Source organism: Xenopus laevis, chromosome 7S, assembly GCF_017654675.1.
Source record: "Xenopus laevis strain J_2021 chromosome 7S, Xenopus_laevis_v10.1, whole genome shotgun sequence".
Lineage (NCBI taxonomy): Eukaryota > Metazoa > Chordata > Amphibia > Anura > Pipidae > Xenopus > Xenopus laevis.
In genome coordinates, this window is record NC_054384.1 from 3,459,573 (window position 1) to 3,484,545 (window position 24,973).

The 24,973-nt window shown below is 45.0% G+C and overlaps 1 protein-coding gene across 1 annotated transcript; it reads right to left on the bottom strand.

Annotated features, from left to right (window-relative positions):
* Positions 1 to 1,658: 1,658 nt before the first annotated feature.
* On the bottom strand, positions 1,659 to 19,463 carry sec23ip.S (SEC23 interacting protein S homeolog). Its single transcript, NM_001097683.1, is given in 19 exon segments — positions 1,659 to 2,262; positions 2,482 to 2,589; positions 2,787 to 2,946; positions 5,219 to 5,404; positions 5,645 to 5,747; positions 5,898 to 6,053; positions 6,146 to 6,352; positions 7,161 to 7,238; positions 7,712 to 7,873; positions 8,185 to 8,306; positions 8,784 to 8,992; positions 9,119 to 9,260; positions 9,941 to 10,030; positions 10,143 to 10,263; positions 10,338 to 10,427; positions 10,739 to 10,932; positions 11,076 to 11,298; positions 15,113 to 15,621; positions 19,254 to 19,463. Coding segments are annotated over 18 exon segments (2,991 nt in total). The 5' UTR covers positions 19,411 to 19,463; the 3' UTR covers positions 1,659 to 2,262; positions 2,482 to 2,507.
* Positions 19,464 to 24,973: the final 5,510 nt, after the last annotated feature.

Consider the following 24,973-nt stretch of genomic DNA (forward strand, 5'->3'; position numbering starts at 1 on the left):
CTGCTCAGTAGAATTGGCCTGCGCCTGTAGTTGTGTCTGTTCTGGGCCCTGCAATAGTGACAGACAAGCAGACTTGATGCAGAAGTGAGATCATTGGCCGCGTAACGTCTGTTCCCTGCACGGGTTTTACAAGGAACACAGTATGGCTATTTAGTTACAGACATAATATAGGGGCGCAAGTAAATATTAATATGTTTATTAAGGCTGGGGCGGAGCATCTCTTCTTTGCTGCTGAAACCAAGAGGTTTTACCTCCCCTTTAACTAGAGAAAAATCCTAGTGGAAATATTTCCTAAGGAGCAGTGAGGAACTTAGAGATGAGAAATCTAATGTAGGTAATAGCGACTGCTTTATCAAATATAGCGTTTACTTTTGTGAATTGTCCCCCAAGCATACGGTTACCTTAAAGTATGTTCTAAATTCTAATTCTAAACAGTTTTTCAGTTCTTCTTCATTATTTGTTTTTTTTTATAGTATTTGAAAAACTTTCTTCTTCTGACTCTTTCCAGCTTTCAAATGGGGGGTCACTGACCCTATCTAAAAAACAAATGCTCTGTAAGGCTACAAATGTATTGTTATTTTATTACTCATCTTTCTATTCAGGCTTCTCCTATTCATATTCCAGTCTCTTATTCAAATTAGTGCATGGTTGCTAGGGGAATTTGGACCCTAGTTACCAGATTGGCGAGCTGCCGAATAAAATAACTCAAAAACCACAAGTAATAAAAAGTGAAAACCTCTCTCTGCAGCATACTAACAGTTAATTTAAAGGTGAACAACTCCTCCCTCCCACGCTGCTGCAACAAATGGTATAACCAGGGCCGCCATTAGAAATCACGGGCCCTGTACAACAACATTTTCAGGGTCCCCTGGGCCCCGTCCACAAGTTATAAAAAGCTATTGATGGTCAGGGCCCCCTTATAACTGTGGTGCCAGGGCCCCCTTAAAAGTAAAAAAAAAAAACTAAAACGATGGCCCCAGAGAATATTTTTTAAAAAAACAGGGGCCTATAGAGTATTAGTGTAACCGGCCCCTGTTCTTTAGTATTTGACCCCAATGTGAGGACCCTCTGTGGTATATAATACACATGAAAAAGCTGGAACCTCTACTAGAACTAAACTGAGCATGCCATCCCATTGGCCTACCAGTATTAGCACTATCACAATTCAGGGCTGGATTGGTCCCTATTATGACCCACCCACCTGGGATGCCATGTGATTGGCCCTTCTAGAAGCTGCCTTTGTGCTTGGCAGAAAGAACCAAACCCTCTTCTGCATTTATGACATGGGCTGTTCCCTTTCTGGCTTACACATGTGGCTACCCAGAATTCCACATTGTTAGTCTTTTTATACAAATGGAATATCACAGAGACTGTAACCATCACAGTTGTGACCCACTAAGCGCCAGCTGGCTGCCATTGAAACTGTCAGAAACCTGTAACAATAGATTTACAATAAAGGGGCTCATTCCCTAAAGGAGTTGTGTGTGTCCTGCCCTATTCCCATGTCTTCTCGTGTTACTCTTGGCACCCCAGGGTTATGTTGTGTTGCTCCCCCACTCTTTTCTACATTTCAATGTGGCTCACCAGGAAAAAAAGGTCGGGGACCCCTGGCCTACAGGAAGGCTGTTTCCACTTATAGACACTCAGACCCCCACGGATACATTTAAAACATTAAAACACTTTAATTCAACAGAATTCTTTCAAAAATTAAATTACTGAAAACCTCAATGGAGCAAAAACCTGGTAAACCGTCTTTTTTCTGCAGCTGTAATCTTTATCGTTTTTTTTTCTAACCGTCTTTTTATCTGGGAATGTAAAATCCAAAGCCGCACTGGTGACTTGTAGTGGGGGGGCAGAAATCACTGTCATTATTTCATATGGGGGCAATCTGACCTCCGACACCCCATAATAAACAATGAAACCTGGTTGTTCGCTTGCTATTAATCAGAGATGCTAAAAGGATGGCGATTCCCTATCCACAAGCCGATTGGGCTCAGACCTCAGCAAAGAAAATTCATTTTACAAATAGAGAAGTTCCAAATAAAGGGTTAAACTCGGCAAGCGGAGTCACAGCACCGATAAAATCCACTCGATGTCTCCGAGGGTCGGATCAATAGATATAGGAGGCTTCATATAAAATTACTTCTCACATTGCGATGGTTGGATTCCAGCGGCTCATCCTTCTGTGCAAAGGCCACTGGGTTTTTTCATTGTCTCAATCAATGTCTTTTGGCTACAGGTTGCCCTCCGGGCTCAAGGGACCTGCATAGAAGAACAAGTTGTGAAACGTATGAAACAAAGGGCATAATGGTCTAGTAACCCATAGTAACCTGGTGAGGCTCATGGGAAGCCTCGGCGCAGTTATTGAATGAAAAGATATACAACATCCAATCAGGACATTATCAGCGGTGATTGGATTGTATATAAGATTTCTATTTACAGTAGAGGAGCCCAGTTCCTGCGTGCGACTTACACACTGACCTTGTATGAAGAGGAGAGCAGGTTCACTAGTGGAGCGGCTGCTCAGGGGTCACATTCACACACGTGTAGATTTCTTTCAGGATTAGCAGAGCCGTGTCCTCGGACTCCCTGTAATAAAGCAAATCCCACATCAGAAATCCATAACACTGGGTGCCCAGCTGATAAAGGTGCCAACAAGCCGTCTTTTAAGGGAGACTGTACAGAAGGAGCTTCTGATACCTTCCCTTTAAATGGGCGGATGAACAAAGTCGCTAAAGTTAGTGGTGGGCGGCAGTTGGGTATAAAAGGTGGCGCTTGGTTCGTACCAGTAACACAGGTGACTCTGTAGAGCAAACAGATACTCATTAAAGCTCTCAATGGGCTTCTCTTGCAGAACGTAGTCGATCCGACGGCCTCCATTCAGCCTCCCGATTTTCACCGTCACCTCCTCCTCCCGGGAGCCTTCTGGACTCTCCATCTTTTCAGCTTGAAGAAAGAAAAACTACAATTCTAAAACAAATCTGTAACAAGTCACTCAGATTCTAAATGACACCTTTCTAAGATACATGTTCCCCTTCTCATATCTACAGTCGGATGAAATCTCAGAATAATAGCAGTCTGACATCACTAACCTGATCTATCACCATGTTTGGTAGAAATGACATTTCTATATAATATAATAATTTACTAGTAGGTGTAATAGAGGAATAAAAACCCACAGACCCAACAGTCGTTATGTCTGCGGATTCATTGACTCAAAATAATAGCTTGTTCCAAATAATAAACATAAAAGGGGCGCACTCCCATCGTGCAAAATGGTATCAGCACCTGGAATCATAGAACGTTATATTGTACTTACAATTTAAGCAGAAAATCATTGTTCATCGATAAAGTCTGTTAAATCTGCTTCCCAACACGTTTCGCCATGTCCCGACTTTTTCAAGGGTGACAGTGAGCTGTACAGTCGGACACCAGGAAACAGATTTAACCGACTTTATGGATATTGAAAGCAGTAAGGAGACAATTCGGGCCCTTATTTAAGAAGCAAATGTTTTCTGCTGCTGGTTATAGTAAATTTCTCTCACTCAAATGGCTCCACACATTGTTCAGAAGAACAGACGACTTTGATTCAAAAGTTGACTGGAAAGGGGAAAACATATAAAGAAGTGCAGAAAATCCGACGCTGCTCAGTTAAAATCAACTCAAATGTTTTCAAATGGCACCAAAACCTGAAAGCTGTGGAAGAAAACAGAAAACGCCCATTGGAATGGACAGAAGAATATCCAAAATGGCAAAGACTCCGCCAATGATCAGCTCTGGGAAGAGGAGTAAAGAAGGAGTAAAGTTACCTGTGATTCTGTTACAATTAGAAGTGACTGTGTGATGCAAAGTTATCAGCAAGAAGAGCTTACAATCTGCCAAAGAACACATTGACTGGACCAAAAAGTTGTGCGTTTTTCTTCAAAAATAATAACCAAAAATATAGTTAAAAGTTTATTCATGCTGGATTTCGAATAAAAACAAATATATATTAAAAAAAATAATAATATATAGCTAAAAGTTCAAAACATTTATTAGGACACACAGGTGAAGGCCTGAGTTAGTGCCCCAATAGGCACAAAATGTGTCAGGATTTCACCTGTGTGTCCTAATAAATGTTTTGAACTTTTAACTATATATTATTATTTTTTTAATATATATTTGTTTTTATTCGAAATCCACCATGAATAAACTTTTAACTATATTTTTTGTTATTATTTTTGAAGAAAAACGCACAACTTTTTGGTTTTGTGACATGTTTATGCCCCCATGGACTACTAGGGTGAGATGTGAGTGTATTTCTTCTCATTAACTTCATTGCCCTTAATATTGGACATTTACTCAGTGGTGCTGCTAGGGGTCATTTGCATCAATCTTGTCATTTTGTTTTATACAGTGACTGGTCTAAAGAGAAATGGCTCAACATTTTGTGGACTTATGAAACAAATTGTTCTTTTTGGGTGTAGGGGCCACAGACGGTTTGTCAGACGCCCCCCAAACACAGAATTGAAGCCCCAGTAGAGAGTGAAGCACAAGCATCATGATATGGGGGTGTTTCTCATACTCTGGTGTTGGGACTATTTATCCCTTTATACCAGGGATCATGGATCAGTTTCAATCCAAATACTTGTCATGTTGCCTTATGTCCAAGAGCAAATGCCCTTGTAATGGGGGGACAACGAGCCCAAACACACCAGTAACTGAGCGACATCTCGGTTCCACCCCAACAACATTGACGTTATGGCCCCCCAATCCAATAGAGAAGTGACATGGGGTGTGAGGCAAAAGCAAGAAATGCATTAGGAATTGTGGAAGAGGTTGTTGGGAGTTGGTGGAGTCCAAACAACACAGATGTGCAGCACAAACACTGTTACACAACTCAATATTAGTTCCCTCATTCAACACAAACATCTTTCACTTGATCCAGTCACTGAGTTGGGAAAGAACAATGAGGGGCCGTTGCCTAATATTCCCTTTTCTTTACTTTCTCTAAAGGAATAACTAATTGAATAACATGTTTTGATTAGGAATAGAATGTGCAGTGTTCCCAACGCATTTGCCTGGATGGAAATAAAACGTATTATAAGGATTCTTATCCTGCTATTATTCTGAGCACAACTGTATATGGAGAAACCAATGAGTATATAGTTATACGTTTTTTGGAAATATATAGGATGAAACTGGTAGGACAGAAAGAAAAGAAACGGCTGCTTCTCACCTTCCACCTGCTGCTGTTTCTCCTCTTCCTCAATCTGCTCCGCGACTCTCTTTAGCTCTAACTGCAGTTGTGCCGAGGACGTGTGGGCGCGGGCAAAGTCGTTCAGGGTCTGCCAGGCGCTGCGTAGGGAACTGATGAAGCCGTGTTTCAGGTCAGAGCCCATGCGGGTCAGACTCTCCTTCAGTTCTAAGGAGACAGGACAAGGACGGGATGAGACGGGGCAGCCAGATGATAGGGATAATCACACTGCCAGTGTTAAAGTGTTATTATGTTTATCACATACAGACTGTAATTTCTGTTCTGTAGTTTGTTGGGGGTGGGATTCCTGATAACCAGTGAGGACGCAACTCCCCCAAAGCCCAGCACCCCAACATACTGTACATCTAAGTGCACACATACAGATATTATCAGATCACTCTTACATACCCAGATGCAATCTCTTTCTGCCTTTGTGGTGAGGAATCAGCACTGGTTTCAGGTCAATGTCAGGAATGATCATAGGTTCTAATCTGTAGGCCACAGGGTCCAGCTGGAAGGAAGAGACTGAACCGTTAGGTATTTGCAGTCCTATAACTAACTGCCACATATGTGACCTTGGAGTAAATGAAAAGGACACAGTACAACAATTCTAGAACAGTGGGAGCAAAGGGTTCAATTTCGTGAACCACGTGGAGCTTACCGGGTGGTAGATATTGAAGAAGCCTTTGCACGTAGGCAGCCTGTAGGTTTCCTCAATCTTCTCCAAGCCCCGTACAGTCAGGAACATGCCAATGGGAGAACCCAGGGCAAAGAAATTGACTGGCTCAAAGTCCAATGAGTTGTACTTCACACAGACCTAACGACAGGACAGATTTGCTCAGTACTGCAGCCAATATAGAAAATAACACAGAGGCCACATTGCGGCTCTCTCAGTCAGACAATCATTACCTGTCCTGTGCCAGTTTCAAAGTATTCATAATCCACAGGCAAAGAGGAGACGGACACCCCAACAGGCAACTTTCTCTTGTTGGACTCCAGGGCGGCGCAATCTTCAGAGAGGGGAGGTTTTGCAGTGGCCTCTTGTTGGGCAGCAGCCAATTCTTCTTTGGCTTTGATTTGTGCAGCCTTCTCTTCTTCTGCTGCTTTTCTCTTTGTCTAGTAAAGAAGAGGAGACCTTCAACATGTGACATCAAACTGGTTAAACATCTCCAAATTTCACCCACAGTGGTGTGCCTATAAACTAGGGGGTAACCGAGGTTACTGGCCAGTACTTCTGTAATAAGTTCTAACGGGAAACCTTTATTACTCAGAAATGTATCCAGAAATGTTATTAAAACCAAAAAAACGACTGAGCCGTGTTTTAACGTTGTACAGAGAGTGGGTTGGCTTCAAACACTAACCTGTCCTATTGGATAAAACACACGTGTACATATGTTCTATGTTTCTGTTATTTACAGGCACAAACAGGAAGGTAAAATGTGCAGCCATTAACAATGGGAATAGTATAATGGCAGAGTAAAAGTCACCACTAGTGGGTGCCAGATCAGGGACTATTAATGGATGAACTGAACAAGCCGCTCTGGTGAGTGGAGAAATGTTACCAAGTTTAGAATTATCACTAGACATTGTATATCATGAGATGGATAAAAACGTTCATAGATATACGGGATTATGACTGTTTTGGCTATAGAACAAGACTTTCCACCTTGAGGTCTACAATGAGGGAGGCCTCCAAAGAGATGTGGTCCTTCAGGATATTTCTGATCCACAGATTCTTTGTAGGACTGTTTTCCTACAATCTCCTGGCTCACTGATGTGATACACAAGATAATCAGCCTCATTACAGGTAAGCTGTGCACAGACCACCACTAGGGTTCATTGTACTACCTTGTACATTAAATATTTATTCCAAGTAGTAGAGCAAAGGAATCAAGTCTCTACTGACCTCGGTAACTGCTTTTACCTGAACAAACTTGGCAATCTTCTTCCTAGGACCCAGAGGGATTCCCATCTCTTTCAGGTCATCCACCGTACACATGAGCTGAAAAATAAGACTAATCTTATACAGTAGTCTCCATATCATATCCATATTTACAGGAAAGGTAAGTAGAAACATAAGTACCCTCGGTTATTGGGGGATACTAGGGAGGTAATGGTCCCATTGGGAAGGAACAGCCCCCATTGGGATGCAATGAGTATGGAGGCAGGACCCTCAATGTGAAGGATAAGGAAGGAAGGCTCTCAGTGGGAATGGAATCAAGTGGAGGCAGGACCTTCAGTGTGAAGGATAAGGAAGGCTCTCAGTGGGTATGGAATCAAGTGGAGAGAGGAGCCTCAATGTGAAGGATAAGGAAGGAAGACTCTCAGTGGGAATGGAATCAAGTGGAGGAAGGACCTTCAGTGTGAAGGATAAGGAAGGCTCTCAGTGGGAATGGAATCAAGTGGAGGCAGGATCCTCAGTGGCCAGGACTGGATTGGGAGGTAGGACCCTCAGCAGGAAAAAGACAAACATACCAGGGACTCCATGTCAATCTGTTCTTTCTCAAACACACTGCTGTATTCTGCCAGGCTGAGCGATTCAAGGGCTTCCCGCAGGCTCGGCAATGGTTTCTGCTGCTCCGAATCACTGGGCTCCTCCACGGCTTGTAGTGGGACCGGGGCCCCTGCTCCGCTGACCTAAAGAGAAAGAAAGAAGCGTGAGATTTAGTAAGTAGGAAGCAGCAATTAAACACAGGACTGAGTGCAAGGAATTGTGAGAACAAAGCACTTGGGACTGGAACCTTTATATTGTCAGTTTAACATATTTGGTAAAAACAAGAGAAAACACTTTCAGCTGGATACCTTAACTCGCAGATATGGTTAAAGTCACTGCCCCGGTGGAGCTTACTTCATATGGGGGCGTGGCCATACAGTGGAGTGGAGGAATGCTGAATAACATCAGGAATATTATATATTAATATTATATTAGTATAACAGCAACAACTCACTGTTTTCTCATCCGTTGCTTTACTTTTTAAAGGTCCGTTGGCTTTAGAGGGCTGTACTGGCACAAGAGGGGCAGCGGTTGGATCAGTCTGGTTAGAAAGAATGTCGAACAGAACCAATGACCCTGCGGAGAGACATGGAGCAACATTCAGTGATACAACATAATCTGCTACAGAACAAGCCCCAATCTGCCCCTTCATGCAAACTCCAGTATCTGATAATAAGGGGAGACCGTTCCTTGCCAATCCCGTCAGAATCCTAATAACTGTCTGTGCTTTATCTCCACTAGGGGAGCTGTTGTCTTATTTTAAAGCTAAAGCCAACAAAGCAAATATAAAGGTTTGGTCTATTGCAGACAGCAGAACTGACACTTAGGGGTGCCAGTGGCTAAAGAGAAATAATGATTAAAGGCAAATGTCTCTTTAATTAATATTGAATTCTGGCTGCCGCTCCCTTGTGCCAAGATCTATATATTAGGGTATTTGTATCAGTGCAATACCAATGTCAATGAATGGCGGATATTTCCATTTAGTGCATCCATTGCTGTCTCCATTCACTTCCCATCATGCTCAGCGACACCCACACACTGCATTGACATTACCTAGGCTGTGACCAGCCACAGACACTCCGCCAGTGAAATGTGGATTGCGACTCATGAACAGAGCAAAGAGGCGGTTCATCTCCATATTGACTTTGTCCACGATGGTCTGGCAGTAGGTGGGGCTGTTATAGAAGAGAATATCCAGTAGGGTCTCATTGGTAAAGTGACGCAGGCGGCCAATGCTGGGCAAGGTGATCGTCTTTATCCGCCTGCCACAAAAAAGGGGAGTTCTTACATTACACCCCAAAGAATTTATTTTCTATCAAGATAAGACGGGTCTGGACTAATGATCTGGGAAAGGTGTATTGTGGGGGGGAAAAAAGCAGTACACTGACCTATCCACACCTGTAGCATCTCCATGGAGAGAGCTGTGCCAATGGACTGGCAGGAACTCCACCCGACCCACTCTGCCCTCTTCCAGGGACTTTCTGTAGTGAGTCTGCAGCAGTTTGAGGGACACAGTCCTGAAGTCATCCACTGATGGGAAAAGGGAGAGATGGTTTAGTAACCTTGTTCTCATTAGTGGTGTGTGGGTTGTGAAATGTCGACCAGCACCGACCCAAACCTGGCCCTTCAGCAACTCCACCTGACCTGAACTCGACCCTTCAGCAACTCCACCCGGCCTCAACCTGACCCTTCAGCAACACAACCCGACACGACCCCAGCCCTTCAGCAACTACACCTGACCCGAACCTGGCCCTTCAGCAACTCTACCCCAACCAAACCCGGCCCTTCAGCAACTCCACCCGAACCCGGATCTTCAGCAACTCCACCCAGCCCTTTAGCAACTCCACCTGATCCAAACTTGGCCCTTCAGCAACTCCACTCGGCCTCAACCTGGCCCTTCAACAACTCCACCCAGCCTCAACCTGGCCCTTCAGTAACTCCACTTGACCCAAACCCCCCCTTCAGCAACTCCACCCAACCCGAGCCCGGCCCTTCAGCAACTCCACTCAACCCTGACGGGCCCTTCAGCACCTCCCCCTGACCCTAACCTGGTTTGTTTTCCTGTTGATAGACCTGCCCCGCTCTGACATCAGAGAAGGGGTGGTGCATGGAGGTGCAAGCGACTGGAGCAGTGGGACTTGTTTGCTTCAGGTCAGCCCTCACATCACTAATCCTCAGAGCCAGGGCTATAGAGAGAAATATCCACTCACCGCACTCCACGATGCTCCTGAAGCGCAAGTCACACACTGGCCCAATGCCGTGAACCATAAAGACCAGATGATCTGCCTGCGGCACTTCACCTGCAAGAACAAGGGATCTGTGATGCAAAGTGAAACCACTCACTGAGGAAATGGATTCTCACATAAGGCCGAGTTCTTTTCTGGGGCAGAACACCAAATGGCGGAGACTTACCATGAGGAATTTCATCCAGTTCAGCATCAATGCCTCGCTTTACGACTCGAGGTCTTGACTGCCCGTCTTGCGGGGACCCCCATTCATCTGGGATCAGAGATTGCTGGAACTGGACAATCACCTGCAAAGTAATGATGGAGCTCCTGTATGAATGTCAATGATGATCCGGGTGCAGGGTGCAGAGCCAGTACTTACTTTGGGGTTGTGCATAACAATTGTTTCCCCTCCGGGAAATTCCAGTCTCCGATGCCACTGGTTGGTGGTCACCGCTTTCTTGTATTCTGCCTGCAAGCAATCAGATTGGACTTGTTGGACAGGGTGGGGATTAACTGGGCAGTAAGTGGCAGCTGCTTCTTTTATATAGACAGGCAGGGTGGCAGTTAGCTGGGCACTAAGTGGCAGTTTTTGGTTTGGTATAGTGGGTCACACTCAGTTTTGTAGTTAATAGATGCTGTTGAGCTACAGAGCTTTGGGACCATAACAGTTTGTACATTGGTCCTGCAGTCTATAGAAGGCTCATACCTCTCCCCCAGACCAGCAGGATTAACAGAACCAATATTTAGAAGGGTTTGTTAAAATCAATTAAAGTGACTCACCTCCAGGAGCTCGCTGAAATCCTCACTGTAAGGAACAAACTTGCTGTCTGAGTCTCCTTTGTAAAACCAAGAGCAGCGCCGGACTTCTGACTCCTCCTCCTCCCAAAATACCGCCTTCCTCTCCCGATTGTACAGATAGACATCATAGCGCCCCCCATCTGTGTTCACCACCACACTCTCGGGGTCCGGCTGCACTGCAGAACACATGGTACCCAAAGTAAAGGAGAGTTCCAGAACTATAGAAATCGAGCAACTTTCTCCAACCCAAAACTTTAATGACTAATAAAAACATGGTCTGACCGATGAACGGACCCGAGTAGAACAGCAAAAGCCTTACCAGAGTTATAGACGTCCTCTAATGTAAGGGAATCGCGAGTGCTGAATGGCAGCCAGACCTCCTTGCCCTCCACTTGCTTGCAGTAAAACCAGTGAGGCTGAACGGGCTCGTACAGGTTCGGCAGGTAGGGTGGGGGTACTGGTACTGATGGTCCTGCAGGTCTGACATTCGGAAAGGTCTGTGATGGAGGAGGGGGAGGGACGTTGGGTGCAGATCTAGGGGGCTGGAGAGAGAGAAAGTAAGTGAAGTTCATATAAACCAATGTTTATAAATGTACATTAAGCCAAAGCTACAGATATACCGTGTGGTGCAATTATAGGGGAGCAGACCCTGCAACTGTGGGGGGGGGGGGAGAGTGGGCCTGGAAAGGTTCTGCAATGCTTTAGGGCCCACAGGGGTTGTGACTCACAATGAATGTATGTCCCTTCCCTATAGCCAACACGGCATATAAACATTTACACAAAGAGCCAATTATCCCAGAGAGCTGGGAATGAATATTCCATTGACACATCACATGGGCCCTGAGCACAGGTTACACCACATTGTATGTACTGAGCTCCACTTACTCACTCCTCTTGCCAAATGCTGACATTCTATGAAAAGTCAACTTTTTGGACAGGGCCCTTCACCTCTTATATCGGTTATTTATTGCTTTGTATCCGATTCTGTATGTTCATGTACAGTCATATGAAAAAGTTTGGGAACCCCTCTGAGCCTGCATAATAATTGACTCCACTTTCAACAAAAAAGATAACAGTGGTATTATGTCTTTCATTTCCCAGGAACATCGGAGCACTGGGGAGTTTTCTGAACCAAGATTTTCAGTGAAGCAGTATTCAGTTGTATGAAATTAAATCAAATATGAAAAACTGGCTGTGCAAAAATTTGGGTACCTTTTCATTTTGCTAATTTGAATGAATGTAACTGCTTAAGGGCTCTTACACATGAGCGTTCAGACCTGCGCTCCCCTGCGTTCCGTTTTTTGGCGTTCAGCCGCAGGGGAGCACAGGAATAGACGCAAGTCATTATTTGAAATGGGGCTGTACTCACTCAGGCGCGTGTAGGCGCCGAACGCAGGAAAAATGCAGCATGTTGCGTCTGAACCTGCGTTCGGCGCCTACACGCGCCTGAGTGAGTACAGCCCCATTTCAAATAATGACTTACGTCTATTCCTGCGCTCCCCTGCGGCTGAACGCCAAAAAACGGAACGCAGGGGAGCGCAGGTCGGAACGCTCATGTGTAAGAGCCCCAATAGTGATTACTGGCAACACCAAATTGGCTGGATTAGCTCGTTAAGCCTTGAACTTCATAGGCAGGTGTGTCCAATCATGAGAAAAGGTATTTAAGGTGACCAATTGCAAGTTGTGCTTCTGTTTGACTCTCCTCTGAAGAGTGACAGCATGGGATCCTCAAAGCAACTCTCAAAAGATCTGAAAACAAAGATTGTTCAGTATCAGGGTTTAGGGGAAGGCTACAAAAAGCATCTCAGAGGTTTATTAAACTGTCAGTTCCAACTGTAAGGAATGGAATGAGGAAATGGAAGGCCACAGGCACAGTTGCTGTAAAACCCAGGTCTGGCAGGCCAAGAAAAATCCAGGAGCGACATATGCGGAGGATTGTGAGAATGTTACAGACAAGCCAAAGATCACCTCCAAAGACCTGTTACATTTGCAAAAGGAGCTCAACCAAGTATTGGTGGAATATCTCTGTTGGGGTGCCCAAATTTATGCATCTGTCTAATTTTGTTATCTGTTAATCCAATAAACTTTGTCACTGCTGAAATACTACTGTTTCCATAAGGCAAGTTATATATTGAAAGGAAGTTGCTACTGTGAAAGCTCAGCCAATGATAAACAAAACGCAGAATACAGTGGTGCTTAATAAATACGTTGTTAATAATAAAAATAGTAATAATAATAATGACGACACATGGCAGCCCTGTGCCCCCCCCCCTATCATTGCGGAATTAATTAATTGAGTTCATGCTGCTGTTTTGGGTAGAGAGGTTCTGCAGGCAGCAGTTATGTCAATGAATTAGACATTGGCACAAACTGATGACTTTTCTCCATTAGACAACGATTGTGTTGGCGTCTTGATCCAGTCCTCATCCGACATGACTATAGGCCCCTCTGTTGGCCCAGCCTGTGGGTGGCTAAATCAGGCCCAGATGTGTTTGTCCTTTATTATTAAAGATTTAGACTGAGACAGATCAGCAGTGACAGCCCGAGCCTTCAGCAAGTCAAAGTTCTATGCTGGAATCACCATCTGGAAAGCAAAAGATCATCAAAAATGATCTTATCCTTCTGACTGGAGGAGCAAGAAGCAAATGCTTTCAAATGGCACCAAAATCTGAAAGCTGTGGAAAAAAACAGAAAACACCCATTGGAATGGACAGAAGAATATCCAAAATGGCAAAGACTCGGCCAATGATCAGCTCTGGGAAGAGGAGTAAAGAAGGAGTAAAGTTACCTGTGATACTGTTACAATTAGAAGTGACTATCGGCAGGAGGCCCCCTTGTTCAAAAAAAGACGTGTGCTGAAGAGCTTACGATTTTCCAAAGAACAGTAAAGAGAAATGGCACAATATTTTGTGGACTGATGAAACAAGATTGTTCTTTTTGGGTGTAGGGGCCACAGACAGTTTGTCAGACGCCCCCCAAACACAGAACTGAAGCCCCAGTAGAGAGTGAAGCACAAGTATCATGATATGGGGGTGTTTCTCATACTCTGGTGTTGGGCCTATTTATCCCTTTATACCAGGGATCATGGATCCGTTTCACTCCAAATACTTGTCATCTTGCCTTATGTCCAAGAGCAAATGCCCTTGTAATGGGGGGACACCAACCCAAACACACCAGTAACTGAGCGACATCTTGGTTCCACCCCAACAACATTGACGTTATGTTCCCCCCAATCCAATAGAGAAGTGACATGGGGTGTGAGGCAAAAGCAAGAAATGCATTAGGAATTGTGGAAGAGGTTGTTGGGAGTTGCTGGAGTCCAAACAACACAGATGTGCAGCACAAACACTGTTACACAACTCAATATTAGTTCCCTCATTCAACACAAACATCTTTCACTTGATCCAGTCACTGAGTTGGGAAAGAACAATGAGGGGCCGTTGCCTAATATTCCCTTTTCTAACACTTATTTCAGCCATTTTTCTTCATTAATGATTAGGAATAGAATGTGCAGTGTTCCCAATGAATTTGCCTGGATGGAATTAAACGTATTCTAAGGATTTGGAGCTTTATACACTTTTTTAAACGCACTGCTATTATTCTGAACACAACTGTACCAGTGATGAGCTCACTTATGTCATAGTCTGTTTAGATTAAAGGAGAAATAAACCCTTAATAAAAAAAACAACTACCCCCCTACCCTACATAGACCCCCTCCCCCCAGCCTAGCTGTTATCCCGGGCAAATGCCCCTAAGTCTTTACTTACCCCTCGGCACAGATTTAGGCATCAGAGTTCACGGCCGCCATCTTCTTCTTTTCGGAAATCTTTGGAATGAGACCGGTGTGGCGGTGAATACACAGTTGGAACAATTTCGCCACAACTGCGAATGCGCCGAAGCTCTCGAAAATTGCCGAATCTCCAGTCTCATTCCGAAGATTACCAAAGCGGCGGAAGATGGCGCCTGTGAACTCTGATGCCTCAATCTGCACCGAGGGGTAAGTAAAACGCTAGGGGAATTTGCCCGGGGCAACACTTAGGCTGGGGGAGAAGGGTCTATGTATAGTAGGGGGGTAGGGGTTTTTTAACTTTAGAGTTTAGTTCTCCTTTAAGATTACTAGATCAGGTCTAATAAATCCATGTTGCAGGGCTGTAATTGGAATCAATATGGCAGTTCTAGCTGGAACGTTCTGGTAACCCTATTTAGGTGCCCTCTGCATCAAAGTTGTCCAAAATAAGAAAAATGCTGGATACGTTGATGACTGCCCTGGGGATGACCTGCACCCTAAATGCCATCACAATGAGCTCCACTAATGATTAATAAACACAAAGGCAATGGCAGCACCCAAGTCCTTACCGGTGGAGGTTGAGGTGGGAATGGAGAATTTTGGATAGAGAGGCCCAATCGTTGCTCCTGCTGAAATTGTGAAGGAGCCAAATAAGGATTAACCCGACTGCTTTGAATATTTTGACGGTAGGGGTTGTATCCCGCCTGGGAGGAGCTAGTGGGCGGAGCAGCGTAGGCGCCAGGAGGAGGTCCTTGCTGTGACGTTGCTAGAAACCCACCAGTAGTAACCTGGGATACCGGAGCATTGCTTGTGACCGGGGGTTTCGCAGTCTTCGGTGGGATCAGATTTTGTCCAAACTCATGTGTGAATGTCGGCAGCACAGAGGAGGGAGGATTGAAGGAAACTGAAGAACCAGATGGCGATGCTGCTGCGGTTAAAGATGGCTGCACAATAGCGGCAAATGGATCGTGGCTACTGCCCGACCCCTGGGAAAAATAACGAAATGTTTGGGGTGGATTTGTAGCAGCGGACGTCTGTCCTAGAAAACTGTCATCTTCTCCCACCTCCGAGACATCATCTGAAACCACAGAACAACATCATGTGACACTGCTCCAACTTGTAACCAGTACGTTTATATACGACATGGAGTATATATCGTACTATAGGCTATATACCTCTATCCCACAGTGCCTATATAGGTCACACTCCTTCCATGTTTACTATACACCCATCTCTCCCTACTATACCTGCTATCCCACAGTCACACTCCCTTCCAGAGACTATATCCACTGTTACTATAGGCCACCATCTCTCCCTACTATACCGCTGCTATCCCACAGTCAGCACTCCCTTCCCAGCAGACTATAGTCCCACTGTATACTATACGGCACACATACTCTCCCCTACTATACCTGCTTATCCCACTAGGTCACACTCCCTTCCCAGAGCTATTTATCCACTGTTACTATAGGCACTCATCGTCCTCCCTACTTCCATACCTGCCCTATCCACAGTCACACTCCCTTCCCAGAGGACTATTATCCAACTGTTACTATAGACACCAGTTCCTCCCCTGACCCTATACCTGGGCGTATCCCCACATGTCACACTCCCTTCCAGAGGACTATTTATGCCACTGTTACTATAGACACTCATCTCTCTCGCTCTACTATACCTTCCTATCCCACATGGCACACTCCTCCCAGAGATCTATCTATCCCCACTGTTAGCTATAGACACCATCTCATCCCTACTAATACCTGCCTATCCCACAGTACACCTCCCTTTCCCAGAGACTATTATCCCCACTTGTTACTATAGTACTCCTCTCTCCTACTATACCTGCTATCCCACAGTCACACTCCCTTCCAGAGACTATTATCCACTGTTACATATAGACACCATCTCTCCCTACTATACCTGCTATCCCACAGTCACACTCCCTTCCCAGAGACTATTATCCACTGTTACTATAGCACCATCTCTCCCTACTATACCTGCTATCCCACAGTCATACTCCCTTCCAGAGACTATTATCCACTGTTACTATAGACACATCTCTCCCTACTATACCTGCTATCCCACAGTCACACTCCCTTCCCAGAGACTATTATCCACTGTTACTATAGACACATCTCTCCCTACTATTACTGCTATCCCACAGTCACACTCCCTTCCCAGAGACTATTATCCACTGTTACTTATAGACACATCTCTCCCTACTATACCTGCTATCCCACAGTCACACTCCCTTCCAGAGACTATTTATCCACTGTTACTATAGACACATCTCTCCCTAATACCTGCTATCCACAGTCACACTCCCTTCCCAGAGACTATTATCCCACTGTTACTATAGACACATCTCTCCCCCTACTATACCTGCTATCCCACAGTCACACTCCCTTCCCAGAGACTATTATCCACTGTTTACTATAGACACATCTCTCCCTACTATACCTGCTATCCCACAGTCACACTCCCTTCCAGAGACTATTATCCACTGTTACTATAGGCACCATCTCTCCCTACTATACCTGCTATCCCACAGTCACACTCCCTTCCCAGAGACTATATCCCACTGTTACTATAGAACACATCTCTCCCTAACTATACCTGCTATCCCACAGTCACACTCCCTTCCCAGAGACTATTATCCACTGTTACTATAGACACATCTCTCCCTACTATACCTGCTATCCCACAGTCACACTCCCTTCCCAGAGACTATTATCCACTGTTACTATAGGCACATCTCTCCCTACTATACCTGCTATGCCACAGTCATACTCCCTTCCCAGAGACTATTATCCCACTGTTACTATAGACACATCTCTCCCTACTATACCTGCTATCCCACAGTCACACTCCCTTCCCAGAGACTATTATCCCACTGTTACTATAGACACATCTCTCCCTACTATACCTGCTATCCCACAGTCACACTCCCTTCCCAGAGACTATTATTACATGTATGATCAGAATGAAATACAAGTGACAAGTAATATGGTGTCAGAAAAGAAGGGAATAAAATAAAGAAGAAATAACATCAGATCTGTACTATAAGTGAAGGTGAGCAGAGACTATTCTCAGCTTATGATACAACAGGATCACGGAAGTAATTGTAAAAAACAAACACTTTATTAGCAGAAAACAAGGATGTGAGTTAATTAAAGTGGAAGAGGAGTCGCAGTTGCCAGAGAGAAATGGTCTATAGAAGGGATTATGTTTAGGGGAGTCACATGCAGATACAACACACTGAACTCATTTAAATACATCATTTCCAGTGCAATAAACTGCCTATTCCATAACGGCCTCCATGATGAATATTCTTTGGGCACATTTGGTTCAGTACAGAAAGTCACATGTGGCCCCTCCCAGAGAACACTGGGGGTTCTCTAATAAATAAATAGTTTCATTGGTCAGAACACAGTGGTGACTGCGGCACAGACAGACCAGAGGAACAAGAGCTTGAGTAGAGAACACAGGGAAACACTAGCACAATTAATAAGACTTGTGCTGAATTGCCTTCTACCAAACAGGATGCAGTGCAGGAAATGCAGGGGTTTGTTTATACAGATACTTATTCTTATTGGGTCTGTTCTTATTATGCTCTTTGGAACATTACAGGCAGCTGTTAGAATTGATACAATAGTTATTGATACTCCAGAGATGCTGCTGAGAAATGTAACAACTAAATGTTGTAAAATTGTAACAGTTCAGAATCTGCACCTGAATTACTGAGCGTCAGACTCAAACACCAGAGACAGGGACATTCAACTTTAAACTTCGATTTTGGAAAAACTGTAAAAAATAAATAATGGAAAGTGATTGAAAAAAGTCTTTATTTCTGGGGAACAATCTGAAAACAAATGAACGGAAAAAGTGTTTGGAAGGTGAACAACCTGTTTAGGGCAAAGACACACGGTCAGATTGGGAAAGATTAGTCGCCCGCGAAAAACTTTGTTCAACTTCGGAAAGCGAAGAGCTCTGAGTGCCATCTTGCTGGCAATTTACATTGTAGCCTGTGGGAGGCAGTTGGGGAGATTAGTCGCCCTGAAGAAGATGAGATTTGTCACCAGGCGACTAATCTCCCCAACTGCCTCCCTTGCTTTTCCGCCGGCTAGATGGCACTCGGATCGCTTCATTTTCCAAAGTTGCCTCACAAGGAAACTTCGGGCGACTTTGGAAAACAAAGCGCTCTGAGTGCCACCCCTGCGATTTACATTCTAGCCGCCCAGAGGCAGTTTAGGGAGATTAGTCGCCCAAAGAAGAGGAGATTTGTCTAATCTCCCCGTGCACCCTGATCCTTACAGGGTCGACGACCCCCCCCCCCCCCAGAGCTGCTTCAGAAGGTGAAAAATTAAACTTTACACTTCAATATTAGATGAACGGTCACAAATGGAAAGTGGTTGAGAAAAAGTCATTATTCCTGGTGATCTGTCTGAAACCAACTGAACAAAATGTTTGAAGGTGAACGACCCCTTTAAAATGAAGAGGGAACTGGGGAGCCAATAGGATAGGCAATATAACATGGGGGAGGGGCAGATGGGCGGGGCATACATACATACAGGGGCGGGGCATATATAGATATACATACACACAGGGGCGGGGCTGATACTAACAGGGGGCGGGGCATGAGACTCAGCAGAGCTAATGTGAGTGCAGGTAAATAAGTTCTCTGAGGAAATAGCGGGACGCGTCACTCACCAGTCGTTAGAGCAGGGCCGTGTTGTTGTTGTTGTTGTTGCTGCTGCTGCTGACTGACAGGCATAAAGGGAAGAGAGAAACTGATTTCAGAGGCGGAGAAGAGAAGGTTGTTACCGGGCTGCCCGGACTGAGCCCCGTTCGGTACCTTCCCCGCCATGTCCTTTCCACAAACAACTTCCACGTCTCCACCCGGGACTCCACAAACCGGACCCGTCACCAAATCACTACGTCCAATCAGTGTCTGCAAGCGGCGCGCATCAGCCAATGAGAGCTCGCCGAGCACAGGCGGTCCCAACCAGTGGCTGAAGACCAGTGTTCATACACATGACGTCTCACAGCAGCCACGTCACTCAATAGAGCGTTTACCAACCAAAATATGGCTGCCAGTCGCTTCGCGCACGCCAGCCAAAACATGGGTCCGCTCTCCGCCAACCAGCGCGCGTTTGCGTAATGACGTATTATCACTGAGTGGTTTGCACGAGTCTTTCGGTATATTTACATTGAGCGGAGTAGGAGACTGGGTTTGGCGCTCCGCTGGCTGTCGCGCGTGTGTGGGAGAGTCTGGCCCCCGGGCCAACAGCGAAATCAAATGTCACGTGTTCTGCTTGAGACTTGAGCGCATGTGGGGCGTGGCCTGAATGTCACAGGGCGGCTCCTCCTTCCAGTGAACTTGTATTATGTTCTAGACTGGCTAATTCTCAGCAACTCTTCTATTGGTCTAATTTGTTTTTTTTTTTATATAGTTTCTGCATTATTTGCCTTTTTTTTCTTCTGACCCTTTCCAGCTTTCAAATGGGGGTCACCGACCCCATCTAAATAACAAAGGCTCCATCTCCGGGTCAGCCTGTCATTCCCATGTGACTCTCCATAGAGATGAATAAAGCTCATAATCCAACAACTACACACAGTCCTCTGCACTCAGCCCATTATCAATATATATATATATATATATATGTCAGAGGCATTTTGTGAATACTGCTACTGAATAATGACTTACCCTTTAAACAGAACAGGGATTGTTGGTCCATATATTGCAGTTTCCTGTACTTCACATGACAGTGGGTACTAATGGGTTAACCCCTGGTCACGTGACACACAGGAAATAGAATAAATTTGAATCCCAGCCCCAGCAATTCATCCTTATTTTCCTGCGCGTGAACTGATCCCAATACCAGAGGGTCTCAGGCTTCTGAAATCTATCCTGCGAGGGTCTTATCCAGACCATGGAAAATTCAGCTTCTTGGGAGGAACCTGCATTACGTGAATCTCATTGTCTGGTAATTTCAGAAAAAGAACAACTAAAGGTGGCCATACACGGGCCGATAAAAGCTTATTGGCCTGTGTATGGGGCCCCCCGACGGGCTTCACCGATTGAGATGGCCAGATCTCGATTGGATGGGACAAAAAATCCCGCCAGATCGCGGCCGCATCTATTCGTTCATGTGGTCCTGCGATCCGACCACCCATTGGTATTCGTAAGTATCCGATCGTTGGGCCCTAGTGCCCACAATCGGATCAGCCCGATATTGGGCATATCGGGGAGAGATCCGCTCGTTTGGCGACATCGCCAAACGAGCGGATCTCTCAGTGTATGGGCACCTTTAAATGAAGATACAACTGTATTGTTTCAGCTTATTGGACTTCCTTGCAGTCTGCAGGGTCATTTGCATATAGGATCTGGCTGCAGTATGAAAGATAAGTCGCATCACGTTAGAAAACAAAAATGACGTCTATTCCTGATTCCCTTCAGTTTATTGGATTTAGCTGCGCGGTGCAGGGTAATTTACATCTTGTTAGACAAGCCCCTAACTAAAGAGCAGGTCTCTATTGCTTCTATTGTATTGGATTTGCCTGCAGCGTGTAAGATAATTTGCATCAACTTCAGAAAACCCCTAACTGAGGAATAGGTCCATGTTACCTGATTAACTTCCAGCTGATTTAGCTTAATAGATTTACAGAGGGAGAGAGCTCTCTTGTTACAGCAAAATAAGGATGAATTGGTGGGGCTGGGATTCAAATTTATTCTATTTCCTGTGTGTCACGTGACCAGGGGTTAACCCATTAGTACCCACTGCCATGTGAAGTACAGGAAATGAAAATCTCGGTAAGAAGGATTTGATTTTCCTTTATCTTCTGATTTCAGATTTGCATGTAATTGCTTGGGAAGGGCTTTTTGGCTACGTTTAGTTCTTCTCAACCTAATCAGGTTCTGTTTCCCATTGTAGCAACGCAGGACTGGCCAGAAGTGATCCAGATCTGCCCTCTTGTGGCAAGTATTACGCACTGCATGGCTATCAGATCAAGAATATACTGTATAAATATCAGTAATATTGAAGTGTCTCACAAATGACACTTGTTCATTTATATTACACAAGGAAATGTGTGCTCCCAAAATTTGCTCATAGCCTGAGATTAGATGGACTGCTCCAGCTTTTTCTTTTCCCCTCTGGCGCTCTCCCTTCCCTCTGGCGCTCTCCCCTCTGGCGATCTCCCTTCCCTCCGGCGCGCTCTCCCCTCCGGCTTTTTCCTCACCCCTCCGGCTCTTTCCTCTCCCCTCCCTCTCCACCCCCCTCCGCTACTCTCCCCTCTGGCTTTTTCTCTTCCCTCTGGCGATCTCCCTTCCCTCCAGCTTTTTCATCTCCCTTCCCTCCGGTGCTCTCCCCTCCAGCTTTTTCCTCTCCCCTCTGGCGATCTCCCTTCCCTCCGGCGCGCTCTCCCCTCCGGCTCTTTCCTCACCCCTCCGGCTCTTTCCTCTCCCCTCCCTCTCCACTACTCTCCCCTCTGGCTTTTTTTCTTCCCTCTGGCGATCTCCCTCCCCCACCGGCTCGTTCCCCTCTGGCTTTTTCCCCTCCCTCTCCCCTCCGGCGCTTTGCGCATGTGTGAGCACACTGCATTTGGGATGGGAGGATGCGAGCACAGAGGGGAGCGTGGTAGACATGGTCCTGCACTGTCCAGGCATAAAAAGCTGTACAGGTAAGGGACCTGTTATCCAGAATGCTTGGCACCTGGGGTATTCTGGATAATGGATCTTTCTGTTATTTGGATCTTCATGTGTTAAGTCTACTAGAAAATCATGTAAACATTAAATAAACCCAATAGGCTGGTTTTGCTTCCAATAAGGATTAATTATATCTTAGTTGGGATCAAGTACAAGCTACTGTTTTATTATTACACAGAAAACTGAAAAATATTTGGATAAAATGGTGACAGCCTTTCTGTAATTTGGAGCTTTCTTGATAACAGGTTTCCGGATAACAGATCCAGGGTTGAACTGGAGCAAATTAGGAGTGGGAGGGAAATTGCATGACTTTTTGTCAACAAAACCAGGAAGTAAAAAATGTTTTCCCCACCCCTAATTTGCATATGCAATCAGGATTTGAATTTGGTTCGGCTGGGCAGAAGGATTCTGCCAATCTGTCGAATCCTGTAATGAATCCTGGATACGGTGCATATGCAAATTAGGATTCGGTTCGATATTCAGCCGAATCTTTCGCAAAGGATTTATTGTCCTATAGTACAGCCCTGCAGTAGAAGTTGTGCTATATCAATACAAATATACCTACAAATACCCGTAGTGTAGGGTTAATGCCATACATGGCAGAAAAAATGCCAAGACTGCCTGTTACTGCACATTAAGGCACGTGTAGCCACTAATTACCAAGGAACAGTAACACCAACAACATTTTTTTTTTTTTAGAAAATAATGTGCTATTGCCATGTACTGATAAAATGGGTCTGTTTGCTTAAAAAACACTATTCTTTTTTTTTTATATAAAAAAGCTGCTGTGTAGCCATGGGGGCAGCCATTCAAGCACAGGATACACAGTAGATAACAGATAAGTACTACTATAGTTTATATAAACAAGCTGATGTGTAGCCATGGGGGCAGCCATTCAAGCACAGGATACACAGTAGATAACAGATAAGTACTACTATAGTTTATATAAACAAGCTGCTGTGTAGCCATGGGGGCAGCCATTTAAGCACAAGATACACAGTAGATAAGTACTACTATAGTTTATATAAACAAGCTGCTGTGTAGCCATGGGGGCAGCCATTCAAGCACAGGATACACAGTAGATAACAGATAAGTACTACTATAGTTTATATAAACAAGCTGCTGTGTAGCCATGGGGGCAGCCATTCAAGCACAGGATACTCAGTAGATAACAGATAAGTACTACTATAGTTTATATAAACAAGCTGCTGTGTAGCCATGGGGGCAGCCATTCAGAGGATTCCAGTGACATAGCTGATAAAATAAAAGTACTGGCCTACTCCCCAGCTGTGTCTTATGATGCACAAATAATATATGAGGGTACGGTATTCCTTTAAGGCTCTGAAGTATTTAAAGCATGAGGCTTGTGTGTGTGACGCAGACTTTCTAAATCCACAGTGTGAGATTCCGGGAAGCAGTGAGAGTCTCATCAGTGAGGGAAGGATCATTGGGCTGTGAGTCTGTGGAAATGCCAAAAAGCCGTCAGCTTGATCAGCAAACCGATCTCCTTTGTTCTCCCCTAAAATCAATATATTTGCTGCTGCCTTGGCCACTGTCTATACAGCTTTTATCCTGACCGAGCAGATATCAGGTTACCTGCAACTTCCAGCACATGTTTGTTGCCCAGCAGAGGGCAAGGCAGACGGGGAGTCTCAATTATACAATTGGAGAGGCATTTTCAGGAGATTTGTCACCCACAGTTGCTCATAAATAGTTGTGGGCAACTAATCTCCCTGTCTGCCACTGCCCTCCATGGCTGCACAGATCCTATCTGATCCCCATTGTAAGCAGCAGTCCTGTCCTGCTTTATGGCAGCTGAGATTCTAGCTATCTGTATAACAGAACATTCTGTCCCAGTGGCTGCACAGATCCTATCTGATCCCCATTGTAAGCAACAGTCCTGTCCTGCTTTATGGCAGCTGAGATTCTAGCTATCTGTATAACAGAACATTCTGTCCCAGTGGCTGCACAGATCCTATCTGATCCCCATTGTAAGCAGCAGTCCTGTCCTGCTTTATGGCAGCTGAGATTCTAGCTATCTGTATAACAGAACATTCTGTCCCAGTGGCTGCACAGATCCTATCTGATCCCCATTGTAAGCAGCAGTCCTGTCGTGCTTTATGGCAGCTGAGATTCTAGCTATCTGTATAACAGAACATTCTGTCCCAGTGGCTGCACAGATCCTATCTGATCCCCATTGTAAGCAGCAGTCCTGTCCTGCTTTATGGCAGCTGAGATTCTAGCTATCTGTATAACAGAACATTCTGTCCCAGTGGCTGCACAGATCCTATCTGATCCCCATTGTAAGCAGCAGTCCTGTCGTGCTTTATGGCAGCTGAGATTCTAGCTATCTGTATAACAGAACATTCTGTCCCAGTGGCTGCACAGATCCTATCTGATCCCCATTGTAAGCAGCAGTCCTGCCCTGCTTTATGGCAGCTGAGATTCTAGCTATCTGTATAACAGAACATTCTGTCCCAGTGGCTGCACAGATCCTATCTGATCCCCATTGTAAGCAGCAGTCCTGTCCTGCTTTATGGGAGCTGAGATTCTAGCTATCTGTATAACAGAACATTCTGTCCCAGTGGCTGCACAGATCCTATCTGATCCCCATTGTAAGCAACAGTCCTGTCCTGCTTTATGGCAGCTGAGATTCTAGCTATCTGTATAACAGAACATTCTGTCCCAGTGGCTGCACAGATCTTATCTGATCCCCATTGTA